The sequence below is a fragment of the Ranitomeya imitator genome, chromosome 5 (assembly GCF_032444005.1).
Source record: "Ranitomeya imitator isolate aRanImi1 chromosome 5, aRanImi1.pri, whole genome shotgun sequence".
Classification (NCBI taxonomy): Eukaryota; Metazoa; Chordata; class Amphibia; order Anura; family Dendrobatidae; genus Ranitomeya; species Ranitomeya imitator.
In genome coordinates, this window is record NC_091286.1 from 536,157,492 (window position 1) to 536,183,992 (window position 26,501).

Below are 26,501 nucleotides of genomic sequence, written 5' to 3' on the forward strand. Positions count from 1 at the left end.
GATCCTCGCTATAAAGGCAAATTGCAAAATATTATGCCACATGAGAACTTGGAACTAATATTAGCAACAAAACAATCAACTCTTGTTGACCGTTTGCTTCTGGCATTCCCTGCACACAGCGCCCGTGATCGTTCTCACACGAGCTCCAGGGGCCAGCAGACCAGAGGTGTTAGAGGGGCAGAAATCAGAAGTGGCGTTGGCCAGAGGGGTTTTCTGACCAGGTTGTGGAGTGATTTTTCTATGACCGCAGACAGGACAGGTACTGCAGCATCAATTCAAAGTGACAGGAGACAACATTTGTCCAGTATGGTTACAAACTATTTTTCATCCCTTATCGACGTTCTCCCTCAACCGTCATTCCCATTTGATTACTGGGCATCCAAATTAGACACCTGGCCAGAATTGGCAGAATATGCATTGCAGGAGCTTGCTTGCCCGGCAGCTAGTGTCCTATCAGAAAGAGTATTCAGTGCTGCAGGTTCAATACTAACAGAAAAAAGGACTCGTCTGGCTACCCAAAATGTAGATGATCTAACCTTCATTAAAATGAACCACAACTGGATTTCAAAATCTTTTGCCCCACCCTGCCCGGCTGACACCTAGCTTTCCTATGAAAAGGTCTTGCCTGTGGACTATTCTGAATGACTTTTCCAATCTCGTAATTTTCTTCACCTGATTGTCCAGCATACGACATGTTTCCACCTCACGAAATGGCCAAACTCCCCACACGGGGCCGTGCTATCGCCACTTTGCGCTTGGACCCTTGAGAGTGCTGTTTGTCTGAAGAGGTGGGTGTGGCCGCTTTTGGTCGACGGCACTGCCACTGGGTCCCTCATAGTACAATAAAGTGTCTCTGGCGGTGGTGGTGCGCACCCAACGTCAGACACACCGTTGTAATATGAGGGGCCCTGTGCCTGTACCGCCGGCCACAAGACAGTTCCCCCCCCAGCTCAAACAGTGCTCTACCACTAGCAAAATTATCTCTCACAGCTTCACCAATGTGTAGTCTAGGCGCTGACATCCTTCAATGCCTGGCACTGACAATACCATTGTTTTGACATTTTTGTTATGTTAGGCCTTCGAAGCCTGTCTGCGGTCCCTTCTTTCTACAACTACTACACTGACCAGGCCACTGCTGGCCGTGTTACCCTGGAACCAATTTAAAAGTGCCTACAGTCAGCCCAATTTTGTTATGTTAGGCCTTCGAAGCCTGTCTGCGGTCACTCCTTCCACTAGACTTCCACTGACCAGACCACTGCTGCCCGTGTACCCCTGCAACCAATTTAAAAGTGCCTACAGCCAGCCCAAGTTTGTTATGTTAGGCCTTGGAAGCCTGTCTGCGGTCACTCCTTCCACTAGACTTCCACTGACCAGACCACTGCTGCCCGTGTACCCCTGGAACCAATTTAAAAGTGCCTACAGCCAGCCCAAGTTTGTTATGTTAGGCCTTGGAAGCCTGTCTGCGGTCACTCCTTCCACTAGACTTCCACTTTTTTACATATAAACAATATCCTCATAAGGAATATTTTGTTGCTTCTATACAATCAGTGTTTTGTCAGTAGGAGATTATCACAAGATGCTCTCCTGCCTACTAGTCCAACTACGCCCCCAGTACTAATTAGCAGCTTTCCAGTACTAATTAGCTGCCGATAAGTGGTGTGGGTGGGGATATACAGGGTTCTGTTGCAACCAATAAACTACGTGATACATCGTTGGAATCAGTGTATCTGTCTCTACATCATGCTGCTGTTAGATAACATAGTAAAAACCCACTGGCACATTCCTTTCAAAATGGTGTTTGAACCCAGACTAGTGACTACCTTTTTGTATCTGACTTCTCCGAGCTGGTAAAAGTCGAATGTGCAGTATATAGTTATTATACATTACATTGATATTTTTGGCACATGGATGTCAAGGAATTGAAAAACTGTTTTTTATTTAATGCCGAACACTTAAACAGTACATTCATTGTACATTGGCTTACAAGAGGTAGACTATTCACTTAAAGGCAAAAAGTTTTAATAAAAGAAAGATCATTGAAATGCCAACAACCACTAAATTGCATAAAAGTGGAATATATATATATTTTTTTTAAAAACGTGCAAAGTTTTGTAAATTTTACATATAAACAATATCCTCATAAGGAATTATTAGTACAAAGACCATACATTCATCAAGGTGTTTTTGCCAGAATATGATGTAAAACACCTTAAAATGTTACTAAATGTTTGCACAATTTGAGGTTCTGACTGCCAACAAACAATATTATGCTTGTCCCTGTCAAAGTGGATGGAACCGGGGTGGGACAGGGGCGTGATACATCAAATTCACTATTATTTGCACCATAAAGTGGTGTAAATTAAATCACTGGCTGGAGGAATATTTCTGGCGGTGGTGCACATCAGTTGTAAGATGTGACAGGTTCATTAGGAGGCAAACACCTCTTAAAGAATTTGGAGCACCTCACTCCAGCGCCACTTTCACTAAGGCTGGTGTGCACAACTCCAGCCCTGATGAATCAAGACCTAAGTGCTTGGTCAGAGAGAAGTCCTCTAAGCAGAATAACAATTCACATTGCAGGAAATTTAAGTGTGACCCTATGTTACAGGAGCGTGTTACTTGGTTCAGTTTGGTTTGATAGATTTTTACTGTGACCTATCATTCTAACACACTAGTTCCAGCAGCATTAGCAACACCGGAATAAAAATGATGAACAGATTTATAACATTCTGCCCTTCTTTTTTACTTCTAGATGAAACCTAAAAAAAAGTCAAAGCACCAAAACTATTATGAATCCAAAACCTGGAGTGTGACTTGAAAAATATAGAAAATACAGAAAAATAACATTTTAAAAACATATTTAAAAAACTTGAGAAAAATAAAAAAAATAAAAACACGGAAAGTTCTTCCAAAGGGATTTCTTCTGTTATATCCATCTTCACATTCTAATGTTTATTTCCAGTCTGTTCAAAAAACATGAAATCCTGTAAAAAAGAGAAAGAAGAATTAGATTCCTCTAGTTACCTGGGAAACTCACTTTTAAGAGTTACAATAAGCCAGTTCACAAGAATATATAGCCAAAGATAAAAAAAAACAAAAAAAAATAATGTAAATCTTTATTGATAATATACAAAAAATTGTTAATAAAATGGTACAGTGAGTAAGGCTGTGTGTATGTGGTATATTTTTGGTGTGTTTTAGCAGCTGTTTTTCTGAGCGTAAATGGGCCAAAAACACTAGGGAATCCTTATGCCAGTTAATTCAATGACAATCCTGAAGTGTTGTGCACACGATCAGTCATTTTCCTTTGAGTACTTGCAAGTGCGTTTTTTCTGCTGCGCTTCAATTCTTTGTGCGGATTTTTAGTGTTTATACCCATTGACTTCCATTGAGTCAGTCAAATCTTAAAGCAAAAACATAGGTATTAAAAGGTTTGCGGATTTGCTGAATTGTTGTTTGCATTTTTACGAACTTCCTATGGTGTTTCCCACGCTGTCATCTGTGTGACAGCACGAGAAACACGGGGGTTCTGATCGGTGGTAACATTACCGCCAGTGAGACTGCTACCGCCATCAGAGCACTGTGTAGTCATGCTGTCAGGGTGACCCCGCAGCTGTGAATGTGACCTGCCGTCACATTTACAGCAACTCAGCAGGTGTTGGCTGATGAGAGACTACTACTCCATCAGACGATGCCTGCTGTCAGATGATGCCTGCTGATGTTCTCTGAGTATCTTGGGCGTGCTAGTAGATTATGTTTTAGTCCCCGCAGCCGCATGATTTGTGGCTGCTAGATAGGGAATCTCCACATGTATTCAGTCTAACAAACAGGCATGTGTTCAGGTTGTCTAGCAGCCGCAATTCTTGAATATGATAAATGTCTCCTTGAGAAGAATAAAAGTTTTTTTGTTTTGTCCGCAGCAATGGCGCACATGTTACATCGATTTCCATTACACTTGAAAAAACCTTTGTGTTTTAATCAACAGGTCTTTTTGGTTGGACTTTGGAACAGGTTCGGCGAAAGTATATTGCCCACAGTCCATCCTCTTTTTGCCACAAACGTACAGCCCTGAGATATGATTTTTATAAATGTGTCACCTTGATTGATGACAGAGCTTTTTTGGGATAATACTTGTAACATGATCATATTGTAGGCCGTAAGTGTCACGGGTGTGTCAGATGCAGCAGACTGTCGCTCTGCACCTGGATGCAGAAGGTCTCTGCGTTTGGCATTACAGATGCCTCCTTAATCCTTCTGACTCTTGGACCCAGCGGCAACCTCCTGGGTGTTTATAAATCTCCATTCTGCTGCAGAGAGTTGTCGGTGAAATTCACATTTTTCCTTTGTGAAAGCTTGGCGCTACAGCGGTTGGCAAACTTCTTCTCTGGATCTGTTTGAGGACGTTTGGTGTTGCCTCTCTGAGTCTGCCCAAGCTAAGTTCATTCCTCTTGTCTGTCTACCTTTTCGGTCTTTAGTTTACAGTGGGGGCTGACAAGTGCACATCCCTTCCCCCTCCCTATCCAGGGCCTAGCTCTAGGGAGCTACAGGTCTTAGGTTTCCTTCTCGACGATTGGTGAGGAACCAATTTAGGGATGGTAGGGCAGGTGGGTTATCTGATCTGCCAAACAGTCTCCACTCACCCTTTACCTAGTGTCTGGGCTTCCTTCCCCTTATCCATTTGTGTTGCACTTAGTTTTCTCACACTGTGCGTGACAGTAAGATGTGGAAAAAGTAACAGATGCGTTAATAGTTATATTTAAAGGATTATTTTTCTTATCAGATAGGAGTTGATTTCTAGTTTTGTTTTTCACTTTGATAAATACACTCTGAGTTAACTGACTGACATATCCCCTTTGTCGCCATTTGTTAAGTACAATATTACTCTCCCCAAGAAAACAGTTGTCATCTGAACAAGTGCACCCAGCACGTAACATTTCTCCATAGTTGAAGGTCCCCTGGTAGTATGTTTGGGGTAACAGCTTGTCAATTGGAGGATAGTATTGCCTGATATACTCTCCTGCACAAAGATGTATGTACATGGTCAGCAATGCAATCTCCTTCCAGGAAAATATCCAAAACTGAAATTTGATTGGAAAGTTAATCAGCCGTAAATTTCAAATTAAATATATTCTCATTTACATATGCAACAAATTCTGAAAATTTTAATGTAGTTCCCAGTCACACCAGGAGGAAGTTGTCCATACCACCTGATGTGGTGGGGAAGGGGCTGTAAGGGTAGAAAATGAATTTGGTCATTGGTGCTCCAACTACTTGTTTGAAAAATATAGAATTATCATGCACTGGTGGTGCCGTGAGAACACCTGAGCTCATTCGCTGATGAATTTGTGTGACCCCCTCACGGCAGCTCAGCGCTATACACTGCGGGAGCGATGACACTCCTGTCACTGTTTAGCCGGCAGCTGATTAGAGCAGTCACATTTCCCGATGTGACTGTTCTACAAGTGAGATCACCATGGGACACTCTGGATTACGTGGACTGGAGAGCATATGGTTGTTTATTATTTTTTATTGTGTACAGGGAACATGGGCATCGGGCACTGGCCATTTGGCGAGTATAGTAAGTTTAGATTTAATAATGGAGTCTGTCATTTTTTTAAAAATAAAGAACTTTATTCTGGGAGTATTTTATTTACAAACTTTTAGGCTGCCGTCACACTAGCAGTATTTGGTCAGTATTTTACATCAGTATTTGTAAGCCAAAACCAGGAGTGGGTGGTAAATACAGAAGTGGTGCATATGTTTCTGTTATACTTTTCCTCTATTTGTTCCACTCCTGGTTTTGGCTTACAAATACTGATGTAAAATACTGACCACATACTGCTAGTGTGACGGCAGCCTTACTGTGGGGTTAGTAATGGGGGCATCTTATAGATGTCTCGCCATTACGAACCTGGGCTTCATGTCAGCAGCCACTACTATTACCCTACTTGCCAACGCACCAAAGCAAGTGGGAAGAGTGAGGCTAAGTGCTAAATTTGGCACATCTTATTGATGTGCTATTTCTGGGGCGGTAGAGAGCTGATGTTTTTAATTTGAGAGGTGGCCAATATCCATGGCCCCTTCCTAAACTATTGATGTCAACCTGCAGCTGTCTGCCTAGCCTTTCATGGTTAGATTTTATTGGGGGACCCCAAGTGAATTTTTTCTGGTCCCCCTGTAATCAGTTAAGGCTAAGCAAACAGCTATGAGCTGATATTAATAGCCTATATTATGCATTGTTGCCATAGAAGAATCAACTAAGATGTAAATGAAAGAAAAAAATAACATATGAATTGCTGTATTCATCTCCTTCTGCTAGAATGGTGCAGGTCCCAACACTTGTTTTGGCGTATAGCCTTCGTCAAGGGGTGTGGTTTCAGACCAACAGGAGGCATATTAAATACTAGTACAGACCATTAGTGTCACGCCACGTTTTAAAGCATATCCAATTTGTATGCAGCTGTCACGGGTGTGCCAGGTGCAACAAACAGTCATTTTGGATCCGGCTGTAAAAGATCTTTGCGCTTGGCTTTGCAAGCATCTTCTTGACCTTCATCTCTGTTATGGAGTGATATCCTTCTCCCTTTGGGACATAGCAGTGATCTCCACCTTCTGCTGCTTATTGACACACCTTTGCTGGATGTTTAAATACCCTGAGTCGTTTCAGCAAGGCGCTGGTGTTAGCTGAATTTACCTCTGTTGGAAGTGCTAGAAGTCAACTAGTTTCTTCTTGAAGCCTCTTGGAGGATTGCTGGCGTGAGTGTATTCCCTCGTTTGTCTTCCCGATTTGTCTTTAGTTGCAGGGCCTATCGCTAGGGGCTTTCAAGGACTAGGTTCCTGCTTGATGATAAGTGCAAAACCTATTTAGGGATGTTAGGGCTGACAGGTGTTTGTCAGATCAGCCCAGAGGTCTCCACTCCCCCCTTTACTAGTGTTTGAGCTACCCCACCCTCTTTCCGTTAAGCAGCCAGATTCTCCCTCACCCAGTGTGGCAGCAGAGCATGCAGCCGCTTCTAGCTCCACGAAGGCTCATCCCTCACCGTGTCATCTGAAGGGGCCAGGTCGGATGACGTGAGCAAGAACCCCATCATGTGATGAGTCACATGATCTGTAGCGGGCCTGGGATAGTATTTAGCATGCCTGATTCTTCTATGGCAACAATGCAAAATATATTTGGACTATTGGTTACTACTTATTGGATATATATCCTCTTTGCATTTTGTACTGTATTTATTACCATTTATATTTTTTCATCTCCGCCTACTGTTTATGTGTCGCCTTTACTGTGCCTTTTTATTACGGTAATAATTTTTTGCATATTTTCAATAAAGATTTACAATGATTTATTTATCTTTGGCTATATTTTCTTGTGAATTGGCTTGTTACTGCTACTTTGTATAGCTGTATTTGTATATATTTAGGTAAGTGCTTTGATATTTTATCTTCTTAACTGGAACTTTATTGTTTGGCTGATGATTGGCTATTTTTAAGAGTTACACTAGATGACCAGATGCAGATATTCAGGGAGATATAAAGTGAAAGGAAAACAAAAAAAATGACCAGGAATATATATTGGTATAAGTGTAATGTGTAGGTGCACATTCACACTGGCCACACAGCCAGAACCTAGGATAAAAACAATGAGCAAATACCCTGGAGTAAGTAAATAAATAGTAATAGTGTCAATTAAGTAGCCCATGTTATTTACATGCACTGTTTTGATAAAAAAAAGTCATAAAAGCCGTCCCACCATGACAAGGTGTACCCAATCAGGATGGTCCCTAACTTTTGTAGTTAACTTCACAATGTGTCAGCAGATCTCAATATAGATGGGGGCAGAGCAGGACCGAAGCCTGACTGTTCAGATATCTGCCAGTGGAAAGGTATAGGAACAAAATGACCAGACTGAGAAGTACAAAGTTCCAAAAGCAAATGAGCAGGAGCACATGTTGGTAGAACTACAGTGTGTAGGTGCACATTCAAACTGTGGCCATTTAACAGGCAGAACCTAGGATAAGTACAAAATGAGCAAATACCCTGTTGTAAGTAAACAAATAGTAATAGTAATGGGTTTCACAGTATAGTAATGAATCGGGTCACCTTGTCATGGTGCAATAGCATTTACATTTTTTTTAATATAAAAATAGTGTCAACTAAGTACTCTGTTACATGTACTATTATTCATTCACTTACTACAAGCTATTTGCTCATTTTGTTTGTATCCCAAGTCCTATAAAGTGGAAGGAGCTGCTTAGAGCATGACAACCACTGGGAGGCAATGTACGATCACTGCATTGTGCAATGCGGAAAGACCTGGATGATACAAATATCAGATGTATTAAACTTGTTGGCGCACTAACAAAGGGGTTATTCCCATTTTTTTATGGGTGGATATTGCCTGATATTTCTTGTTAAAAAGGATCTATCACCAGGTTTTTCCTACCCCATAAGGGAGCAGCATAATGTAGTGGTAAAGATCCTGGTTCCAGCAATGAATCACTTAGGCTACTTTCACACTTCCGTTTTCTGGGGTCTGCCGTGGTGCAGCAAAATGACGTATCGACGGATGTCATGAAAATAGGTAAAAACGTGTGCAATGACGGATCCAGTGTAATGACGGATCTGTCGTACAGAAATTCCGAGAGAGAGGAGAGAGGGAGAGGGAGAAAGAGAGAGAGGAGAGAGAGAACCTTTCTGGGCACATGACAGCTGTTCTATACAGCTGATTTTGCCCGCAACATCTGCGGGTGGAATCACGATCCACCCACGGTTGTTAACTGGTTAAAATGCTGCTGTCAATTTCTGACAGCGGCATTTAACTCGGGCTTACTGGAAGCGTGTTACTAATCCCGCCCATCGGTGACCCCGTCAGAACAGATAGGCAGACATGACAACTAGAGGTCTGCAGCAGACCTCTATGGTTATAATTGCCAGATTGCTATGAGTGCCACCTATGGTCAGCACTCACAGCAAGTTAGCATTTCTGCTACACACAGGCAATCTGATCACAGGCAAATCTGTGTGTAGCAGAAGTGATCAAATTACTGCAGCATCTAGTCTCCCATGGAGACTAATGAAGCATGCAAAAAGTAAAAAAAAAAAAATTAAATATTCAAAAATAGAAGTTCAAATCACCCACCTTTCGCCCAATTCAAAATAAAATAAAAAAAACAAACATACACATATTTGGTATCGCCGTGTTCAGAATCGCCCGATCTATCGATATAAAAAAAAATTAACCCGATCGCTAAACGGCATAATGAGAAAAAAAAAGGCAGAATTACGATTTTTTAGTCGCCACTACACTGCAATAAAATGCAATAACGGTTGATCAAAAGATCACATTTAGACTAAAATGGTGTCAATAAAAATGTCAGCATGGTGCACAAAAAGTAAGACCTCACCCAGCCCCAGATCACAAAAAATGGAGACACTACAGGTCTCGGGCAATGGCAAATTTGTTTTTTCTTAAACACATTTTGGATTTTTTTTTCACCACTTAAATAAAAAAAGAACCTACACAGGTTTGGTGTCTATGAACTTGTTATTACCTGGAGAATCATAATGGTAGGTCAATTTTAGCATTTAGTGAACATGTTAAAAAAAACAAACAAAAAAACAAGTGTGGAATTGCACCTTCTTTGCAATTTCACTGCACATGGAATTTTTTTTCCCCGTTTCTTAGTACACGACATGTTAAAACCAATGGTGTTGTTCAAAACTGCAACTCGTCCCGCAAAAAACAAGCCCTCACATGGCCATATTGATGGAAAAATAAAAAAAAGTTATGGCACTGTGAATGGGAGCAAATAACGGAAATTCAAAAACTGAAATACCCCCGTTGTTAAAGGGTTAATATTGACAAGTACTGTCAGACAATAACCAGTTATAAAGATTAGAATAACCCTATAAAATGGAGTCAGTGAGCGGCAAAAGACTGTTCAATTCAAGCACAAGTATTTGATGCACCCTTTGAGTTGACAAAAAATTCAGCGCACCTTCCCACCTTCTGGTCTTCCATGTGGTCACATTGCGGGTTTACGACGATCATGCAAAAAAAAAAAAGGCTACACGGCTGCAAACGTTCAACCAAGAGAAAGGGGGCAGAGATGTAAAAGAGGAAGGGGCGGCACATGTGACTGTTCAATCCGTGCAGTAATAGAAAGCATTAACTGTACTGTAAGGGTAACAATCTAAACATTATACAAAACACAAGCAAATATTTGATAAAAATGGGACATGCCCAAATATTGCATGTAATGATAATATGCCCATATACTTCAAAAAATAAAAAAATGCTTTCCAAAAAAAAAGAAACCATGTTAATTGCAGATTGTAAGGGTACCGTCACACAGTGGCACTTTGATCGCTAGGACGGCACGATCCGTGACGTTCCAGCGATATCCTTACGATCTCGCTGTGTCTGACACGCTACTGCGATCAGGGACCCCACTGAGAATCGTACGTCGTAGCAGATCCTTTGAAACTTTATTTCGTCGCTGGATCTCCCTCTGACATCGCTGAATCGGCGTGTGTGACGCCGATTCAGCGATGTCTTCACTGGTAATCAGGGTAAACATCGGGTTACTAAGCGCAGGGCCGCGCTTAGTAACCCGATGTTTACCCTGGTTACCAGCGTAAACGTAAAAAAACAAACACTACATACTTACCTTCCGTGTCTGTCACCGCTCTGCTTTACGACTGACCGGCGCTGACAGTGCAGAGGAAAGCACAGCGCCGGAGGACAGACACGGAATGTAAGTATGTAGTGTTTGTTTTTTTTATGCTTACGCTGGTAACCAGGGAAAACATCGGGTTACTAGGCGCGGCCCTGCGCTTAGTAACCCGATGTTTACCCTGGTTACCAGGGGACTTCGGGATCGTTGGTCGCTGGAGAGCTGTCTGTGTGACAGCTCTCCAGCGACCACACAGCGACGAAACAACGATGCTGCAGCGATCGGCATCGTTGTCGTATCGCTGCAGCGTCGTTTCAGTGTGACGGTACCCTTAGGCTCACTTGTGTTTATTTTTCATACCATCAGATGCATTACAAGCAAGCAGAAACCTGATGGAGAACCTGAGGGACCCATTATACTGTAATGAGATCCATTAGGATTTACTGCAAGAGAGATTCAGTTAGATCCATTAAGGCTTCTTAGAAAATAAAAGCCATAAAAGCCATGATGCCAGTGTGAACAGAACCTACTTCTAAAGCCATAACCCAAACCACAGGTGGAGCAAGGTCTCGGTACAGGATGTCACATTCTATTCTCCACCGTGCCAAGTCACAACTGTGGTTTCCTGTTTTCATCAGCATGAATGTGCTCAGTTGTGCTGGTGTATAACATAGCACATTAGCAGGAGCTCCTTACAGCAATGTTCGAGAACTGATGGAGAAATATGCAGTCTCTTCCCACTTAGGACCATTGTGGGTCCTAGCAATATGTCATTTATCCCAATACCAGTGTAACAGGCCAAATTAACCCCCGCCCAGAATATACCCGGGGTTAAAGTGGCCTAGGACAGATTATACCCCTCTGGGTCAGAATATACCCCAGCTGCTGTAGATCAGATTGTTCAGGCTTTTGAGAACCATTGAGTGATATCTACTATAGAATTGTCCAAGGGTCACTTCCGTCTTTCTGTCTGTCACGGATATTCATTGGTCGCGGCCTCTGTCTGTCATGCAATCCAAGTCGCTGATTGGTCTCGCCAGCTGCCTGTCATGGCAGCGATAGCCACAGTCCGATTAGTCCCTCCCTACTCCCCTGCAGTCAGTGCCCGGCGCCCGCTCCATACTCCCCGCAGTCACCGCTCACACAGGGTTAATGCCAGCGGTAACGGACCGCGTTATGCCACGGGTAACTCACTCCGTTACCGCCGCTATTAACCCTGTGTGTCCCCAACTTTTTACTATTGATGCTGCCTATGCAGAGTCAATAGTAAAAGGATCTAATGTTAAAAATAATTAAAAAAAAAAAAAAATCATTACATACTCACCTTCCGCCGCCTTTCCCGCTCCTCGCAACACTCCAGTAACAGCTCCATGCAAGCGGCAGGTTCCAGTGGCAAGGATGGTATGCGACAAGGACCTGCCATGACGTCACGGTCATGTGACCGCGACCTCATCACAGGTCCTGCACGCCTGCACGAGAAGGACCTGCCATGACGTCACGGTCATGTGACCGCGACGTCATCACGGGTCCTGCGCTACCAACCCTGGGACCGGAAGCTGCAGAGTGCACCGCACACAGGCGACAGGACTACAAGGGCTCCCTTGGAAGGTGAGTATGTTTATTTTTTATTTTTTAACCTGTGACATACGTGGCTGGGCAATATACTATGTGGCTCTGTGCTGTATACTACGTCGCTGTGCAATATACTACGTGGCTCTGTGCTGTATACTACGTCACTGGGCAATATACAACGTGGCTCTGTGCTGTATACTACGTCGCTGGGCAATATACTATGCAACTGGGCAATATACTACATGGCTGAGCAATATACTATGTGGCTGGGCAATATACTACGTGGCTGGGCAATATACTACGTAGCTGGGCAATATACTACGGGACTGGGCAATATACTACGTGGCTGGGCAATATACTACGTGGACATGCATATTCCAGAATACCCAATGCGTTAGAATCGGGCCACCATCTAGTACTCAATAACGGGGCCCAAGGCAGCACACGGGGACCCAGGCTGAACACGGGGCCCTAGGTAGCACATGGGGAGCAGAGACAGCGTACGATGTCCCAGGCAGCACACGGGGGGCAGAGACAGCGAACAGGGCCCCAGGCAGCACACAGGCGTCCCTGGCAGCACATGGGGCCCCTGGCAGCACATGGGGCCCCAGGCAGCACATGGGGCCCCAGGCAGCGCACAGGACCCCAGGAAGCGCACAGGGCACCAGGCAGCACACAGGGGCCCCAGGCAGTGCACAGAGGAGCAGAGACAGCGCATGGGACCCCAGACCGCGCACAGCGGGGGGGAAGAGACAGCGTGCAGGGCCCCTGTGCGCTGTCTCTGCCCCCCGTGCGCTGTCTGGGACCCCCTGTGTGATTTATTGGACCCCGTTCTTGAGTATATCACTCAATCCTGTGCAGTGCCCGGGGCCCCCGTGTACTGCCTGGGGTCCCGTGTGCTGCCAGGGACCCTGTTCGCTTTCTCTGCCCCCGTGTGATGCCTGGGGCCCAGTGCGCTGCCAGGGGCCTCTGCATGCTGCCTTGGGCCCCGTGTGCTGCCTGGGGCCCCTGTGTGCTGCCTTGGGCCCCTGTGTGCTGCCTGGGGCCCCGTGCGTGGCCTGGGGCCCTGTTTGCTTTCTCTGCTCACCCGTGTGTTGCCTGGGGCCCTTTGCTGCCTGGGACCCAGTTAGCTGTCTCTTCCCCCCGTGTGCTACCTGGGGACCCGTGCGCTGCCAGGGGCCTCTGTGTGCTGCCTGGGGCCTATGTGTGCTCCCTGGAGCCGCGTGCGCTGCCTGGGACCCCGTTCGCTGTCTCTTCCCCCGTGTGCTGCCAGGGGCCTCTGTATGCTGACTGCGGCCCCCATGTGCTGCCTGGTGTTTCTGTATACTGCTTCAGGCCCCGTGTGCCACCTGGGACCCCGTGACTGCCTGGGACCCTGCTCGCTGTCTCTTCCCCCGTGTGTTGCCTGGGGCCCCTGTGTGCTGTCTGGGGCCCCCATGTGCTGCCTGGTGTTTCTGTATGCTGCTTCAGGCCCCATGTGCTGCCTGGGACCCCGTTTGCTGTCTCTTCCCCCCATGTGCTGCCTGGGGCTTCTGTGTGCTGCCTGGGGCTCATGTGTGCTGCCTGGGGCTCGTGTGTGCTGCCTGGGACCCTGTTTGCTGACTCTGCCCCCCGTGTGTTGTCTCTGGTCCCTGTGTGCTGCCTAGGGCCTCTGTATGCTGCCTGGGGTCCCGTGCGCTGCCTGGGACACCGTTCGCTGTCTCTGCTCCTGTGTGCGCTGCCTTGGGCCCCCGTTCTGGAGTATATCACTCAATCCTGTGTGATGTCTGTGGCCCCTTGCGCTGTCTGGGGCCCCTTGTGCTGTCTCTGCCCCAGTGTGAGCTGCCTGGGGCCCCTGTGTGCTGCCTGGGGGGCCTGTGTGTTGCCTGGGGTTTCTGTGTGCTGCCTGGGGCTCCTGTGTGCTGCCTGGGGCTCCTGTGTGCTGCCTGGGGCTCCCGTGTGCCGCCTGGGACCCTGTTCGCTTTCTCTGCTCCCCCATGTGTTGCCTGGGGCCTCTGTATATTGCCTGGGGCCCGTGTGTTGCCTGGGGCCTTTTGCATAGCCTGGGGCCCCGTGTGCTGCCTGGGACCCCCTTCGCTGTCTCTTCCCCGTCTGTTGCCTGGGGCCCCTGTGTGCTGCCTGGGGCCCCTGCATGCTGCCTGGGGCCCCGTGCGCTGCCTGGGACCCCGTTTGCTGTCTCTTCCCCCCGTGTGCTGCCTGGGGCTCCTCTGTGCTGCCTGGGGCTCCGTGCGCTGCCAGGGGCCTCTATATGCTGCCTGGGGCTCCTCTGTGCTGCCTGGGGCTCCTCTGTGCTGCCTGGGCCCCGTGCGCTGCCAGGGGCCTCTGTATGCTGCCAGGGGCCCATGTGCTGCCTGGGGCCCTTTGCATTGCTTGGAGCCCCCGTGGCTGCCTGGGACCCCGTTCGCTGTCTCTTCACCTCGTGTGCTGCCTGGGGCTCCTGTGTGCTGCCTGGGGCCCCGTGCGCTGCCAGGGGCCCCGTGCACGGCCTGGGACCCTGTTTGCTGACTCTGCCCCCGTGTGTTGCCTCTGGTCCCTGTGTGCTGGACCATACAATTTGTTGTGCAGCTTGTCCTGAGTATACTGATACCTCATGTGGGGGGGAAACTACTATTTGGGTGCAAGTTAGGGTTCAAAAGGGAAGGGGCACCATTCAACATTTGGAGCGCAAAGTTGGCTGGAAAAGATAGTGGACGCCATGTCATGTTTGCAGAGCCCCTGATGTGCCTAACCAATGGAAACCCCCCGCACAAGTGACCCTATTTTGGAACCTTCACCCCTCAAGGAATTTATCTAGAGGGGTGGTGAGGACCTTGAACCCCCAGGTGTTTCACAGAAATTTATAACGTTAACGTTGAGCTGTGAAAATAAAAAACAAATATAAATTTGACATGAGTACGCCAATATCCTATATGTGATCAGAAACTACTTTTCAGGCACAGTGCAATGCTCAGAAGGCGAGGAGTGCCATATTGGAGTGCATTTTGATGGAATGGTTTCAGGGTGTCATGCCACATTAGAGCCCATAAGGTGCCAGCACAGCAGAAACCCCTATAAGTGACCCCATTTTACAAACTACACCCTTCTATTAATTCATCTATGTGTGCAGTGAGCATATTAACTCCACAGGTGTGTCACAACATTTTATGCAATTAGGCGTTGAAGAAAAAATAATTGAATTATTACCAGTAAAATGTTGTTTTAGCCCCAAGCTTTTATTTTTCAAAAAGGGAAAAGAAGAGAAATTGCGTAACAAATTATGTGGTCCACTTCCTCAGATTTATCTGGAATGGTTTGTGGTTGTCATGTCACATTGGCAGAGCCCTTGTGGTGCTTGATCAGCAGAATCCTCTATAAGTGACCCCATTTTACAAACAGGTGTGTCAAAGAATTTTATACAACTGGGGGAGCGAAGAATTAATAATTACATTTTCAGCTCTAACATTTTGTTTTAGCCCCAGATTTTCATTTTCACAAGATAAAATGGGAAAAAGGCCCATCTGGACTCTAAACAGTGGAAACCCTCCTCTTTTGACCCCTTATTGGAATTTACACTCCACTGTGAATTCATCTACAGGTGTTAGTGACGATTTTGACTATGGGCATTTTTCAGAAACAAATACGCACTGGAAGATGCAGAGTGCAAATTTCATATATTCCATTGTAGTGCCCATACATTGTGTCCTGCTTGTCACTCTGGAGCCACACACCCATACATTTAGTGGTCTCTACTCATTACATTAATGTCAAATATGTCGTCGCTAACTTAAGTTTAGACACATTGTGGAGCTTAAAAGGAAGGGGAAGTATTTGGATTTGGGAACGAAGATTTCACTTCATTTCTTGGTGGGAGCTTTCCCAGAGCTTTTGTGCTACCAGTAATTTGAAAAGCCCTTATGTCTGTTAATATCTGTGATTCAGATGAAACGCCCGGGGAATCCAATCACTATAATGAAGCAGCCAAGTTACTCTGGACTCCATCTGGCCTCTGTTCAATGTTGTCTTTCTTTTCAGAGGTGTACAAAACTGTAGCTGACAGCGCTTTTGTGCATGCTTAAAAAGACGGGACACAACCAGATCATAGGCCAGTCTGCATCCACAGTGCCTCTATTTACCTCATTATAGGAAATTTTAAATCTGAGGTTCTGTCTGAATCACATATTTCAGAGAATTACCTGGAAACTCCTATGCAAGCGCTCAGAGCAGAGCGCAGGATAAATGTGAGACAAGCCTTATTGCAATCTTTGGGAGGCAGAATGACCAAATCAACAACAGGTGTAGAAATGTTTTTGTTTTTTTATGCTGTTCCTCATGCATTATAAGTGATAAGATGGCATTATTCTTCGGATCGGTGCAATAACAGTGATACCAAATGTATATACAGTAGTGTTTTTATGTTTGGCTGCTGTTAATTTACAAAAAAAAAGTTTTTGCATCACCGTATTTTGAGAGCTCCAATTTTCATATACCGTATTTTTCAGACTATATGACGCACCGGACCATAAAACGCACCCCAAATGTTGGGGTGGAAAATAGCAGAAAAAAAGATTTTTATGAGGTGGGGTGTTAGGGGTCGAGTTCCTGCCTCTGCACAGGGGGAATCTCAGGCCATCTCCGCTGCGATCTCCCATTCTTCTCCTGCCGCAGTGGAGCCTGCTCAGCAAAGACGTCGATCCCAGCATCCCGCTTAGTCTGACTCTGTGCTAAGAGTTACTGCTGCATTTCCTGCTTCTGCCATTGAAGTCAGTGCTGGGCAGCGGCGAGCAGACGCTTCTGGGACTAAGTCCTGCTTTTCACGTTCTGAGCATGCCCAGAGTAAAATCTCTCAGTGGAGATCGAAGGTCACATGATCAGATACTGCAGCTAAGGTCATTGGTCCTTCTTGGAAGGTCCTTGTAGGTGCTAGGACTAAGTCCTGCTTTGCACTCTGAGCATGCCCAGGGCAAGATCTCTCAGTGGAGATCTGGGGTCAAATGTAGGGTTGAGCGAAACGGGTCGAAATTTTTCAAAAGTCGCCGACTTTTGGCAAGGTCGGGTTTCATGAAACCCGACCCGACCCCAGTGTGGGGTCGGACATGAAGTCGGCGATCTTTTGAATCTAGAATCGGAATTCCGATACCGATTCCCGATATGTTTAAGATATCGGGAATTGGTATCGGAATTCAGATTTAAGTGTAAAATAAAGAATTAAAATAAAAAATATTGCAATACTTACCCTCTGACGCGCCCTGGTACTAACCGGGAACCTTCCTTCCTTAGAATCAGCCTTCCAGGACCCTGGGTTACGTCGCGGTGACGTCGCGGCTTGTGATTGGCTGCGCGGCCGCCCATGTGACCGCTCGCGCGGCCAATCACAAGCCGCGACGTCACCGAAGGTCCTGGAAGGGCTGATTCTTAGGAAGGAAGGCTGCCGGAAAGAAGCAGGGCGCGTCCGAGGGTGAGTATATTCCTATTAGGTATATACTCACCCTCGGACGCGCCCTGCTTCTTTCCGGCAGCCTTCCTTCCTAAGAATCAGCCCTTCCAGGACCTTCGGTGATGTCGTGGGTGACGTCGCGGCTTGTGATTGGCCGCGCGAGCGGTCACATGGGCGGCCGCGCGGCCAATCACAAGCCGCGACGTCACCCAGGGTCCTGGAAGGCTGATTCTAAGAAGAAGCAGGGCGCGTCCGAGGGTGAGTATATTCCTATTAGGTATATACTCACCCGTATATACTCACCCTCGGACGCGCCCTGCTTCTTTCCGGCAGCCTTCCTTCCTAAGAATCAGCCCTTCCAGGACCTTCGGTGATGTCGCGGGTGACGTCGCGGCTTGTGATTGGCCGCGCGAGCGGTCACATGGGCGGCCGCGCGGCCAATCACAAGCCACGACATCACCGCGACGTCACCGCAAGGTCCTGGAAGGCTGATTCTAAGGAAGGAAGGTTCCCGGTTAGTACCAGGGCGCGTCAGAGGGTAAGTATTGCGATATTTTTTATTTTAATTCTTTATTTTACACTAAAATATGGATCGCAGGGCCTGAAGGAGAGTTTCCGCTCCTTCAGACCCTGGGAAGCATGGAAACCCAATGCACTGCATTGGGTTTCGGGTTTCGTCCGACCCCAACTTTTTTATAGGATCGGCCGATTTCACTCGACCCGACTTTTTCAAAAGTCGGGTTTTGTGAAACCCGGCCCGATCCTATAAAAGTAAAGGTCGCTCAACTCTAGTCAAATGCTCAGGTACTGCAGCAACTCCATTGGTCCTTCTTTGAAGGTCCTAAACGTGCTGCAACTATTTAAGGCTCACACGGCCGCACGGCCATGCGCTAGTATTGTCTTTTGTTATGTGCTTTGCGCCAGTGTGGTCACGTGAGAGTGTGTTCAGGGACCCAGCTGAAATAAGCCCCTAGAATTCTGGCACCTCCGGCAAGGAGTTTGTGTTTGAATGTATTCAGGGACCCGGCTGAAATAAGCCCCTAGAATGCTGGCTCCTTCGGCGAGGAGTTTTGTGTACATGCGTGACCACTGACTGCTCTCTGTTTGGGCAGGTAGCCTGTGCCAGGGCACAGTGCTTCTCTTTCACGGCTACTCGGTGAATTAACTGAATTAGTCTATACCGCCATATAGTTTGCTAGCAGCGGGTACTCCTGCACGGTGGACCCCGGGCTGCGAACGCACCAATATCAATAAAAACATCTCTATTTACTCGGTGCGTTCCGCTAGCCCTAACATTGGGTCAGTCTTATTGTCCGAATTTAAGGCTCTTTGGTCTTCACCATAGTGGAGTTTGGAGTCAGACTGTTTGAGGGTGTGCACAGGTGTCTTTTTATACTGATAACAAGTTTAAACAGGTGCCATTACTACAGGTAATGAGTGGAGGAAAGAGGAGACTCTTAAAGAAGAAGTTACAGGTCTGTGAGAGCCAGAAATCTTGATTGTTTGTTTCTGACCAAATACTTATTTTCCACCATAATATGCAAATAAAATGTTAAAAAAAACAGACAATGTGATTTTCGGGATTTTTTTTTCTCAGTTTGTCTTCCATAGTTGAGGTCTACCTATGATGTAAATTACAGATGCCTCTTATCTTTTTAAGTGGTGGAACTTGCACTATTACTGACTGACTAAATACTTTTTTGCCCCACTGTATATAAGGCAGCTTTATTCTTTGGGCCAGTAACATTGCAGCGATACCACTTTATGTTATGGCGTTTTACACAATAGAAACTATTTTATAGAAAGAAGAATTATTTTTGCATCGCTTTATTCTGAGAGCTATAACTTTTATTTCTCAGGTGACAGAGCTGTATGGTGGGACAAGATGACTTTTTCGTGATACCATTTTTATTTACACTCATCTTTTTTATCACATTTTATTCCACTTTATTTTTGGCGGTTGGTTGTTTATTTTTGTTTTTACATAACTATACATTATTTGATTTTTTTTTTCTTCATTTTTTGGTTATTTTGTGATTTTTTTTCTTACATTTTCTCTACATTTTTACTTAGTCCCTCTATGGGACTTTAACTTTTATTATTTTGATTGCTGGTACAATGCATTACAGCTTCTGTGTCAGCATGATCGTCATGACATACCGATACATCCATTTGCGGGAACACATAGCAAAATATGATGTACAAGTACCTCATAAGTCGAGAAAGGGTTAAAGAGGCTATTACACGACTGCCGATCAAACAAGTGCGCAATTGGCGGTCCTTAAACCCTGCCAGTCTGGTATTGTAAACCCGGCCTTACACAGGAAATATAATATCCAAAAGGAACATCAGTAGTGGATCGTTCTTGGCACATACGCTGCCATTGATCTTGACAGCGCAGGTCCTGTTGATGTTCTGCCCTATCTGTATAATTACTCCATAATTATCAGGAAACGAGCAATCCTAGGAACGCTCGCTCACATAGTCCTACAGTGTAAATGCACCCTTAGATTGCTGGATTCAGGTCACATAGCATATATTCCTCCATTACATCCTAAAGCGCATTTTGCATTGGGTCACATGATTTTCACCGGTCGGTGAGAAGTCCTTGCCCCCATGACTACAGCTTGTGTGATGACTCACCTAACATCAGATACACCCACTCCGCAGGCTTCATGGATCACGTTTCCCACCTATCTACTTCTGCCAGCATTGTCCATCGCTTTGCTCCTTTTCTCTCTTTTAGTATATTTTACTATCATCTAACCACTTTAACCATTTACTTACCTTCCTGCATCAATCACAGCTTGTAGTTTTAAAATTGGTGTTTAGAGGGTAGGCTAGGAACATTTACAGGCTTTAATATTATAAGAGCAGGCTTGATTCAATCTAATCGTTCTACTGTGCACAAACTTTAACAAAAATGGTTCCAACAAACAACCCATACATTTATCACAACCCCTCTCCGCAGGAGAAATAAGAATAAGACATGGAATAAATAATACTTACAATAAGGAAAAGGGCACCAAGAATAACGGCTTTGATTTTGACATCAAGGTCCATGGGGAACTGAACTCCAAAGTTGTCAGCATCTGTGAAGTACTCCTTTACCATTCCAGACCATTGTTTAGAAATCCGCCCAATGATAGTTTCGTCATCGAGTGCCTTCAGCTAAAGAGAGAAATTAAGTAGAAGAGTTGGAGCTGTTTCGGCATGTTAGGATTTATGTGTAGACACACTGCACAATAAAACACGCCTTCTTGGGAGCTTTATTTTTGGATTATAACTTTTTGGATACAATGTTTGAAAACATCCCACAATCTTATCACATGATACTGCGCGGTATAAAAAAGGAAAAAGCAGAAGAGCAAAGGTAAATCCCAGAGCTGACGCATCGGCACTTAAGGCTATTACACATTAACCATGAAAGTCAAACATATACTAACATCTTTGCTTATGGAATATCTGGCTGAAGGCAGTTATGCCAGGAATGGCACTTTTGGGCGATATCATTGAAACATCCAAAACTTATCAGCCTGTTCTTGGACTTACTAGGAACCTGTGATGAATATTTTATACCTTTTAACATGGAAGTACAGGTGCTTTATGATCATTAAATCTATAAATTAATTGTAGAAATCAGTTTTGCAGTTTCTGAGAAATAGTGTTGAAATTGCATGCAAATGAGCTGTGGGACATTGCACTTGCAGCTCTCCTGCCTCTCTCCCTATTCCCCTCCCTCTGCCTCCTGTCTGACAGGTCACATTGTACTTGCAGCTCTCCTGCCTCGCTCCTTATTCCCCTCCCTCTGCCTCCTGTCTGACAGGTCACATTGTACTTGCAGCTCTCCTGCCTCTCTCCTTATTCCCCTCCCTCTGCCTCCTGTCTGACAGGTCACATTGCACTTGCAGCTCTCCTGCCTCTCTCCTTATTCCCCTCCCTCTGCCTCCTGTCTGACAGGTCACATTGCACTTGCAGCTCTCCTGCCTCTCTCCTTATTCCCCTCCCTCTGCCTCCTGTCTGACAGGTCACATTGTACTTGCAGCTCTCCTGCCTCTCTCCTTATTCCCCTCCCTCTGCCTCCTGTCTGACAGGTCACATTGCACTTGCAGCTCTCCTGCCTCTCTCCCTATTCCCCTCCCTCTGCCTCCTGTCTGACAGGTCACATTGTACTTGCAGCTCTCCTGCTTCTCTCCCTATTCCCCTCCCTCTGCCTGCCTCCTGTCTGACAGGTCACATTGCACTTGCAGCTCTCCTGCCTCTCTCCTTATTCCCCTCCCTCTGCCTCCTGTCTGACAGGTCACATTGTACTTGCAGCTCTCCTGCTTCTCTCCCTATTCCCCTCCCTCTGCCTGCCTCCTGTCTGACAGGTCACATTGCACTTGCAGCTCTCCTGCCTCTCTCCTTATTCCCCTCCCTCTGCCTCCTGTCTGACAGGTCACATTGTACTTGCAGCTCTCCTGCCTCTCTCCTTATTCCCCTCCGTCTGCCTCCTGTCTGACAGGTCACATTGCACTTGCAGCTCTCCTGCCTCTCTCTGTATTCCCCTCCCTCTGTCTGCCTCCTGTCTGACAGGTCACATTGCACTTGCAGCTCTCCTCCCTCTCTCCTTATTCCCCTCCCTCTGCCTCCTGTCTGACAGGTCACATTGTACTTGCAGCTCTCCTGCTTCTCTCCCTATTCCCCTCCCTCTGCCTCCTGTCTGACAGGTCACATTGTACTTGCAGCTCTCCTGCCTCTTTCCCTATTCCCCTCCCTCTGCCTCCTGTCTGACAGGTCACATTGTACTTGCAGCTCTCCTGCCTAGCTCCCTATTCCCCTCCCTCTGTCTGCCTCCTGTCTGACAGGTCACATTGCACTTGCAGCTCTCCTGCCTCTCTCCTTATTCCCCTCCCTCTGCCTCCTGACTGACAGGTCACATTGCACTTGCAGATCTCCTGCCTCTCTCCCTATTCCCCTCCCTCTGCCTCCTGTCTGACAGGTCACATTGCACTTGCAGCTCTCCTGCCTCTCTCCCTATTCCCCTCCCTCTGCCTCCTGTCTGACAGGTCACATTGCACTTGCAGCTCTCCTGCCTCTCTCCTTATTCCCCTCCCTCTGTCTGCCTCCTGTCTGACAGGTCACATTGCACTTGCAGCTCTCCTGCCTCTCTCCCTATTCCCCTCCCTCTGCCTCCTGTCTGACAGGTCACATTGGACTTGCAGCTCTCCTGCCTCTCTCCCTATTCCCCTCCCTCTGCTTGCCTCCTGTCTGACAGGTCACATTGCACTTGCAGCTCTCCTGTCTCTCTCCTTATTCCCCTCCCTCTGTCTCCTGTCTGACAGGTCACATTGCACTTGCAGCTCTCCTGCCTCTCTCACTATTCCCCTCCCTCTGCCTTTTGTCTGACAGGTCACATTGCACTTGCAGCTCTCCTGCCTCTCTCCCTATTCCCCTCCCTCTGCCTCCTGTCTGACAGGTCACATTGTACTTGCAGCTCTCCTGCCTCGCTCCTTATTCCCCTCCCTCTGCCTCCTGTCTGACAGGTCACATTGTACTTGCAGCTCTCCTGCCTCTCTCCTTATTCCCCTCCCTCTGCCTCCTGTCTGACAGGTCACATTGCACTTGCAGCTCTCCTGCCTCTCTCCTTATTCCCCTCCCTCTGTCTGCCTCCTGTCTGACAGGTCACATTGCACTTGCAGCTCTCCTGCCTCTCTCTGTATTCCCCTCCCTCTGTCTGCCTCCTGTCTGACAGGTCACATTGCACTTGCAGCTCTCCTCCCTCTCTCCTTATTCCCCTCCCTCTGCCTCCTGTCTGACAGGTCACATTGTACTTGCAGCTCTCCTGCTTCTCTCCCTATTCCCCTCCCTCTGCCTCCTGTCTGACAGGTCACATTGTACTTGCAGCTCTCCTGCCTCTTTCCCTATTCCCCTCCCTCTGCCTCCTGTCTGACAGGTCACATTGTACTTGCAGCTCTCCTGCCTAGCTCCCTATTCCCCTCCCTCTGCCTCCTGTCTGACAGGTCACATTGCACTTGCAGCTCTCCTGCCTCTCTCCTTATTCCCCTCCCTCTGCCTCCTGACTGACAGGTCACATTGCACTTGCAGCTCTCCTGCCTCTCTCCCTATTCCCCTCCCTCTGCCTCCTGTCTGACAGGTCACATTGCACTTGCAGCTCTCCTGCCTCTCTCCTTATTCCCCTCCCTCTGTCTGCCTCCTGTCTGACAGGTCACATTGCACTTGCAGCTCTCCTGCCTCTCTCCCTATTCCCCTCCCTCTGCCTCCTGTCTGACAGGTCACATTGGACTTGCAGCTCTCCTGCCTCTCTCCCTATTCCCCTCCCTCTGCCTCCTGTCTGACAGGTCACATTGTACTTGCAGCTCTCCTGCCTCTCTCCCTATTCCCCTCCCTCTGCTTGCCTCCTGTCTGACAGGTCACATTGCACTTGCAGCTCTCCTGTCTCTCTCCTTATTCCCCTCCCTCTGTCTCCTGTCTGACAGGTCACATTGCACTTGCAGCTCTCCTGCCTCTCTCCCTATTCCCCTCCCTCTGCCTCCTGTCTGACAGGTCACATTGTACTTGCAGCTCTCCTGCCTCGCTCCTTATTCCCCTCCCTCTGCCTCCTGTCTGACAGGTCACATTGTACTTGCAGCTCTCCTGCCTCTCTCCTTATTCCCCTCCCTCTGCCTCCTGTCTGACAGGTCACATTGCACTTGCAGCTCTCCTGCCTCTCTCCCTATTCCCCTCCCTCTGCCTCCTGTCTGACAGGTCACATTGTACTTGCAGCTCTCCTGCCTCTCTCCTTATTCCCCTCCCTCTGTCTGCCTCCTGTCTGACAGGTCACATTGCACTTGCAGCTCTCCTGCCTCTCTCCTTATTCCCCTCCCTCTGCCTCCTGTCTGACAGGTCACATTGTACTTGCAGCTCTCCTGCCTCTCTCCTTATTCCCCTCCCTCTGCCTCCTGTCTGACAGGTCACATTGCACTTGCAGCTCTCCTGCCTCTCTCTGTATTCCCCTCCCTCTGTCTGCCTCCTGTCTGACAGGTCACATTGCACTTGCCGCTCTCCTCCCTCTCTCCTTATTCCCCTCCCTCTGCCTCCTGTCTGACAGGTCACATTGTACTTGCAGCTCTCCTGCTTCTCTCCCTATTCCCCTCCCTCTGCCTCCTGTCTGACAGGTCACATTGCACTTGCAGCTCTCCTGCCTCTTTCCCTATTCCCCTCCCTCTGCCTCCTGTCTGACAGGTCACATTGCACTTGCAGCTCTCCTGCCTCTCTCCTTATTCCCCTCCCTCTGCCTCCTGACTGACAGGTCACATTGCACTTGCAGCTCTCCTGCCTCTCTCCCTATTCCCCTCCCTCTGCCTCCTGTCTGACAGGTCACATTGCACTTGCAGCTCTCCTGCCTCTCTCCCTATTCCCCTCCCTCTGCCTCCTGTCTGACAGGTCACATTGTACTTGCAGCTCTCCTGCCTCTCTCCCTATTCCCCTCCCTCTGCCTCCTGTCTGACAGGTCACATTGTACTTGCAGCTCTCCTGCCTCTCTCCCTATTCCCCTCCCTCTGCTTGCCTCCTGTCTGACAGGTCACATTGCACTTGCAGCTCTCCTGTCTCTCTCCTTATTCCCCTCCCTCTGTCTCCTGTCTGACAGGTCACATTGCACTTGCAGCTCTCCTGCCTCTCTCACTATTCCCCTCCCTCTGCCTTTTGTCTGACAGGTCACATTGTACTTGCAGCTCTCCTGCCTCGCTCCTTATTCCCCTCCCTCTGCCTCCTGTCTGACAGGTCACATTGCACTTGCAGCTCTCCTGCCTCTCTCCCTATTCCCCTCCCTCTGCCTCCTGTCTGACAGGTCACATTGTACTTGCAGCTCTCCTGCTTCTCTCCCTATTCCCCTCCCTCTGCCTGCCTCCTGTCTGACAGGTCACATTGCACTTGCAGCTCTCCTGCCTCTCTCCTTATTCCCCTCCCTCTGCCTACTGTCTGACAGGTCACATTGCACTTGCAGCTCTCCTGCCTCTCTCCCTATTCCCCTCCCTCTGCCAACTATCTGACAGGTCACATTGCACTTGCAGCTCTCCTGCCTCTCTCCTTATTCCCCTCCCTCTGCCTCCTGTCTGACAGGTCACTTTGTACTTGCAGCTCCCCTCCCTCTCTCCTTATTCCCCTCCCTCTGCCTCCTGTCTGACAGGTCACATTGCACTTGCAGCTCTCCTGCCTCTCTCCCTATTCCCCTCCCTCTGCCTCCTGTCTGACAGGTCACATTGCACTTGCAGCTCTCCTACTTCTCTCCTTATTCCCCTCCCTCTGCCTCCTGTCTGACAGGTCACATTGTACTTGCAGCTCTCCTGCCTCTCTCCTTATTCCCCTCCCTCTGCCTCCTGTCTGACAGGTGACATTGCACTTGCAGCTCCCCTCCCTCTCTCCCTATTCCCCTCCCTCTGCCTCCTGTCTGACAGGACACATTGCACTTGCAGCTCTCCTGCCTCTCTCCCTATTCCCCTCCCTCTGCTACCTGTCTGACCGGTCACATTGTACTTGCAGCTCTCCTGTCTCACTCCCTATCCCCCTCCATCTGTCTGCCTCCTGTCTAACAGGTCACATTGTACTGTACTTGCAGCTCTCCTCCCTCTCTCCCTATTCCCCTCCCTCTGTCTGCCTCCTGTCTGACAGGTCACATTGCACTTGCAGCTCCCCTCCCTCTCTCCCTATTCCCCTCCCTCTGCCTCCTGTCTGAAAGGTCACATTGCACTTGCAGCTCTCCTGCCTCTCTCCTTATTCCCCTCCCTCTGCCTCCTGTCTGACAGGTCACATTATACTTGCAGCTCCCCTCCCTCTCTCCTTATTCCCCTCCCTCTGCC

At 47.6% G+C, this 26,501-nt stretch overlaps 1 protein-coding gene across 2 annotated transcripts in view; it reads right to left on the minus strand.

Annotated features, from left to right (window-relative positions):
• Positions 1-1,911: 1,911 nt before the first annotated feature.
• The window catches only part of LOC138638360 (phospholipid scramblase 2-like), a 91,153-nt gene continuing 66,563 nt past the window's right edge, over positions 1,912-26,501 (minus strand). For both annotated transcript variants that reach the window (XM_069727593.1, XM_069727594.1), the window contains exons 8-9: positions 20,671-20,832; positions 1,912-2,984 (exon numbers count right to left, since the gene is read on the minus strand). In XM_069727593.1, coding sequence (XP_069583694.1) covers positions 2,946-2,984; positions 20,671-20,832 — 201 coding nt within the window. In that variant the 3' untranslated portion in view covers positions 1,912-2,945. The remainder of the gene's footprint in view (positions 2,985-20,670; positions 20,833-26,501) is intronic.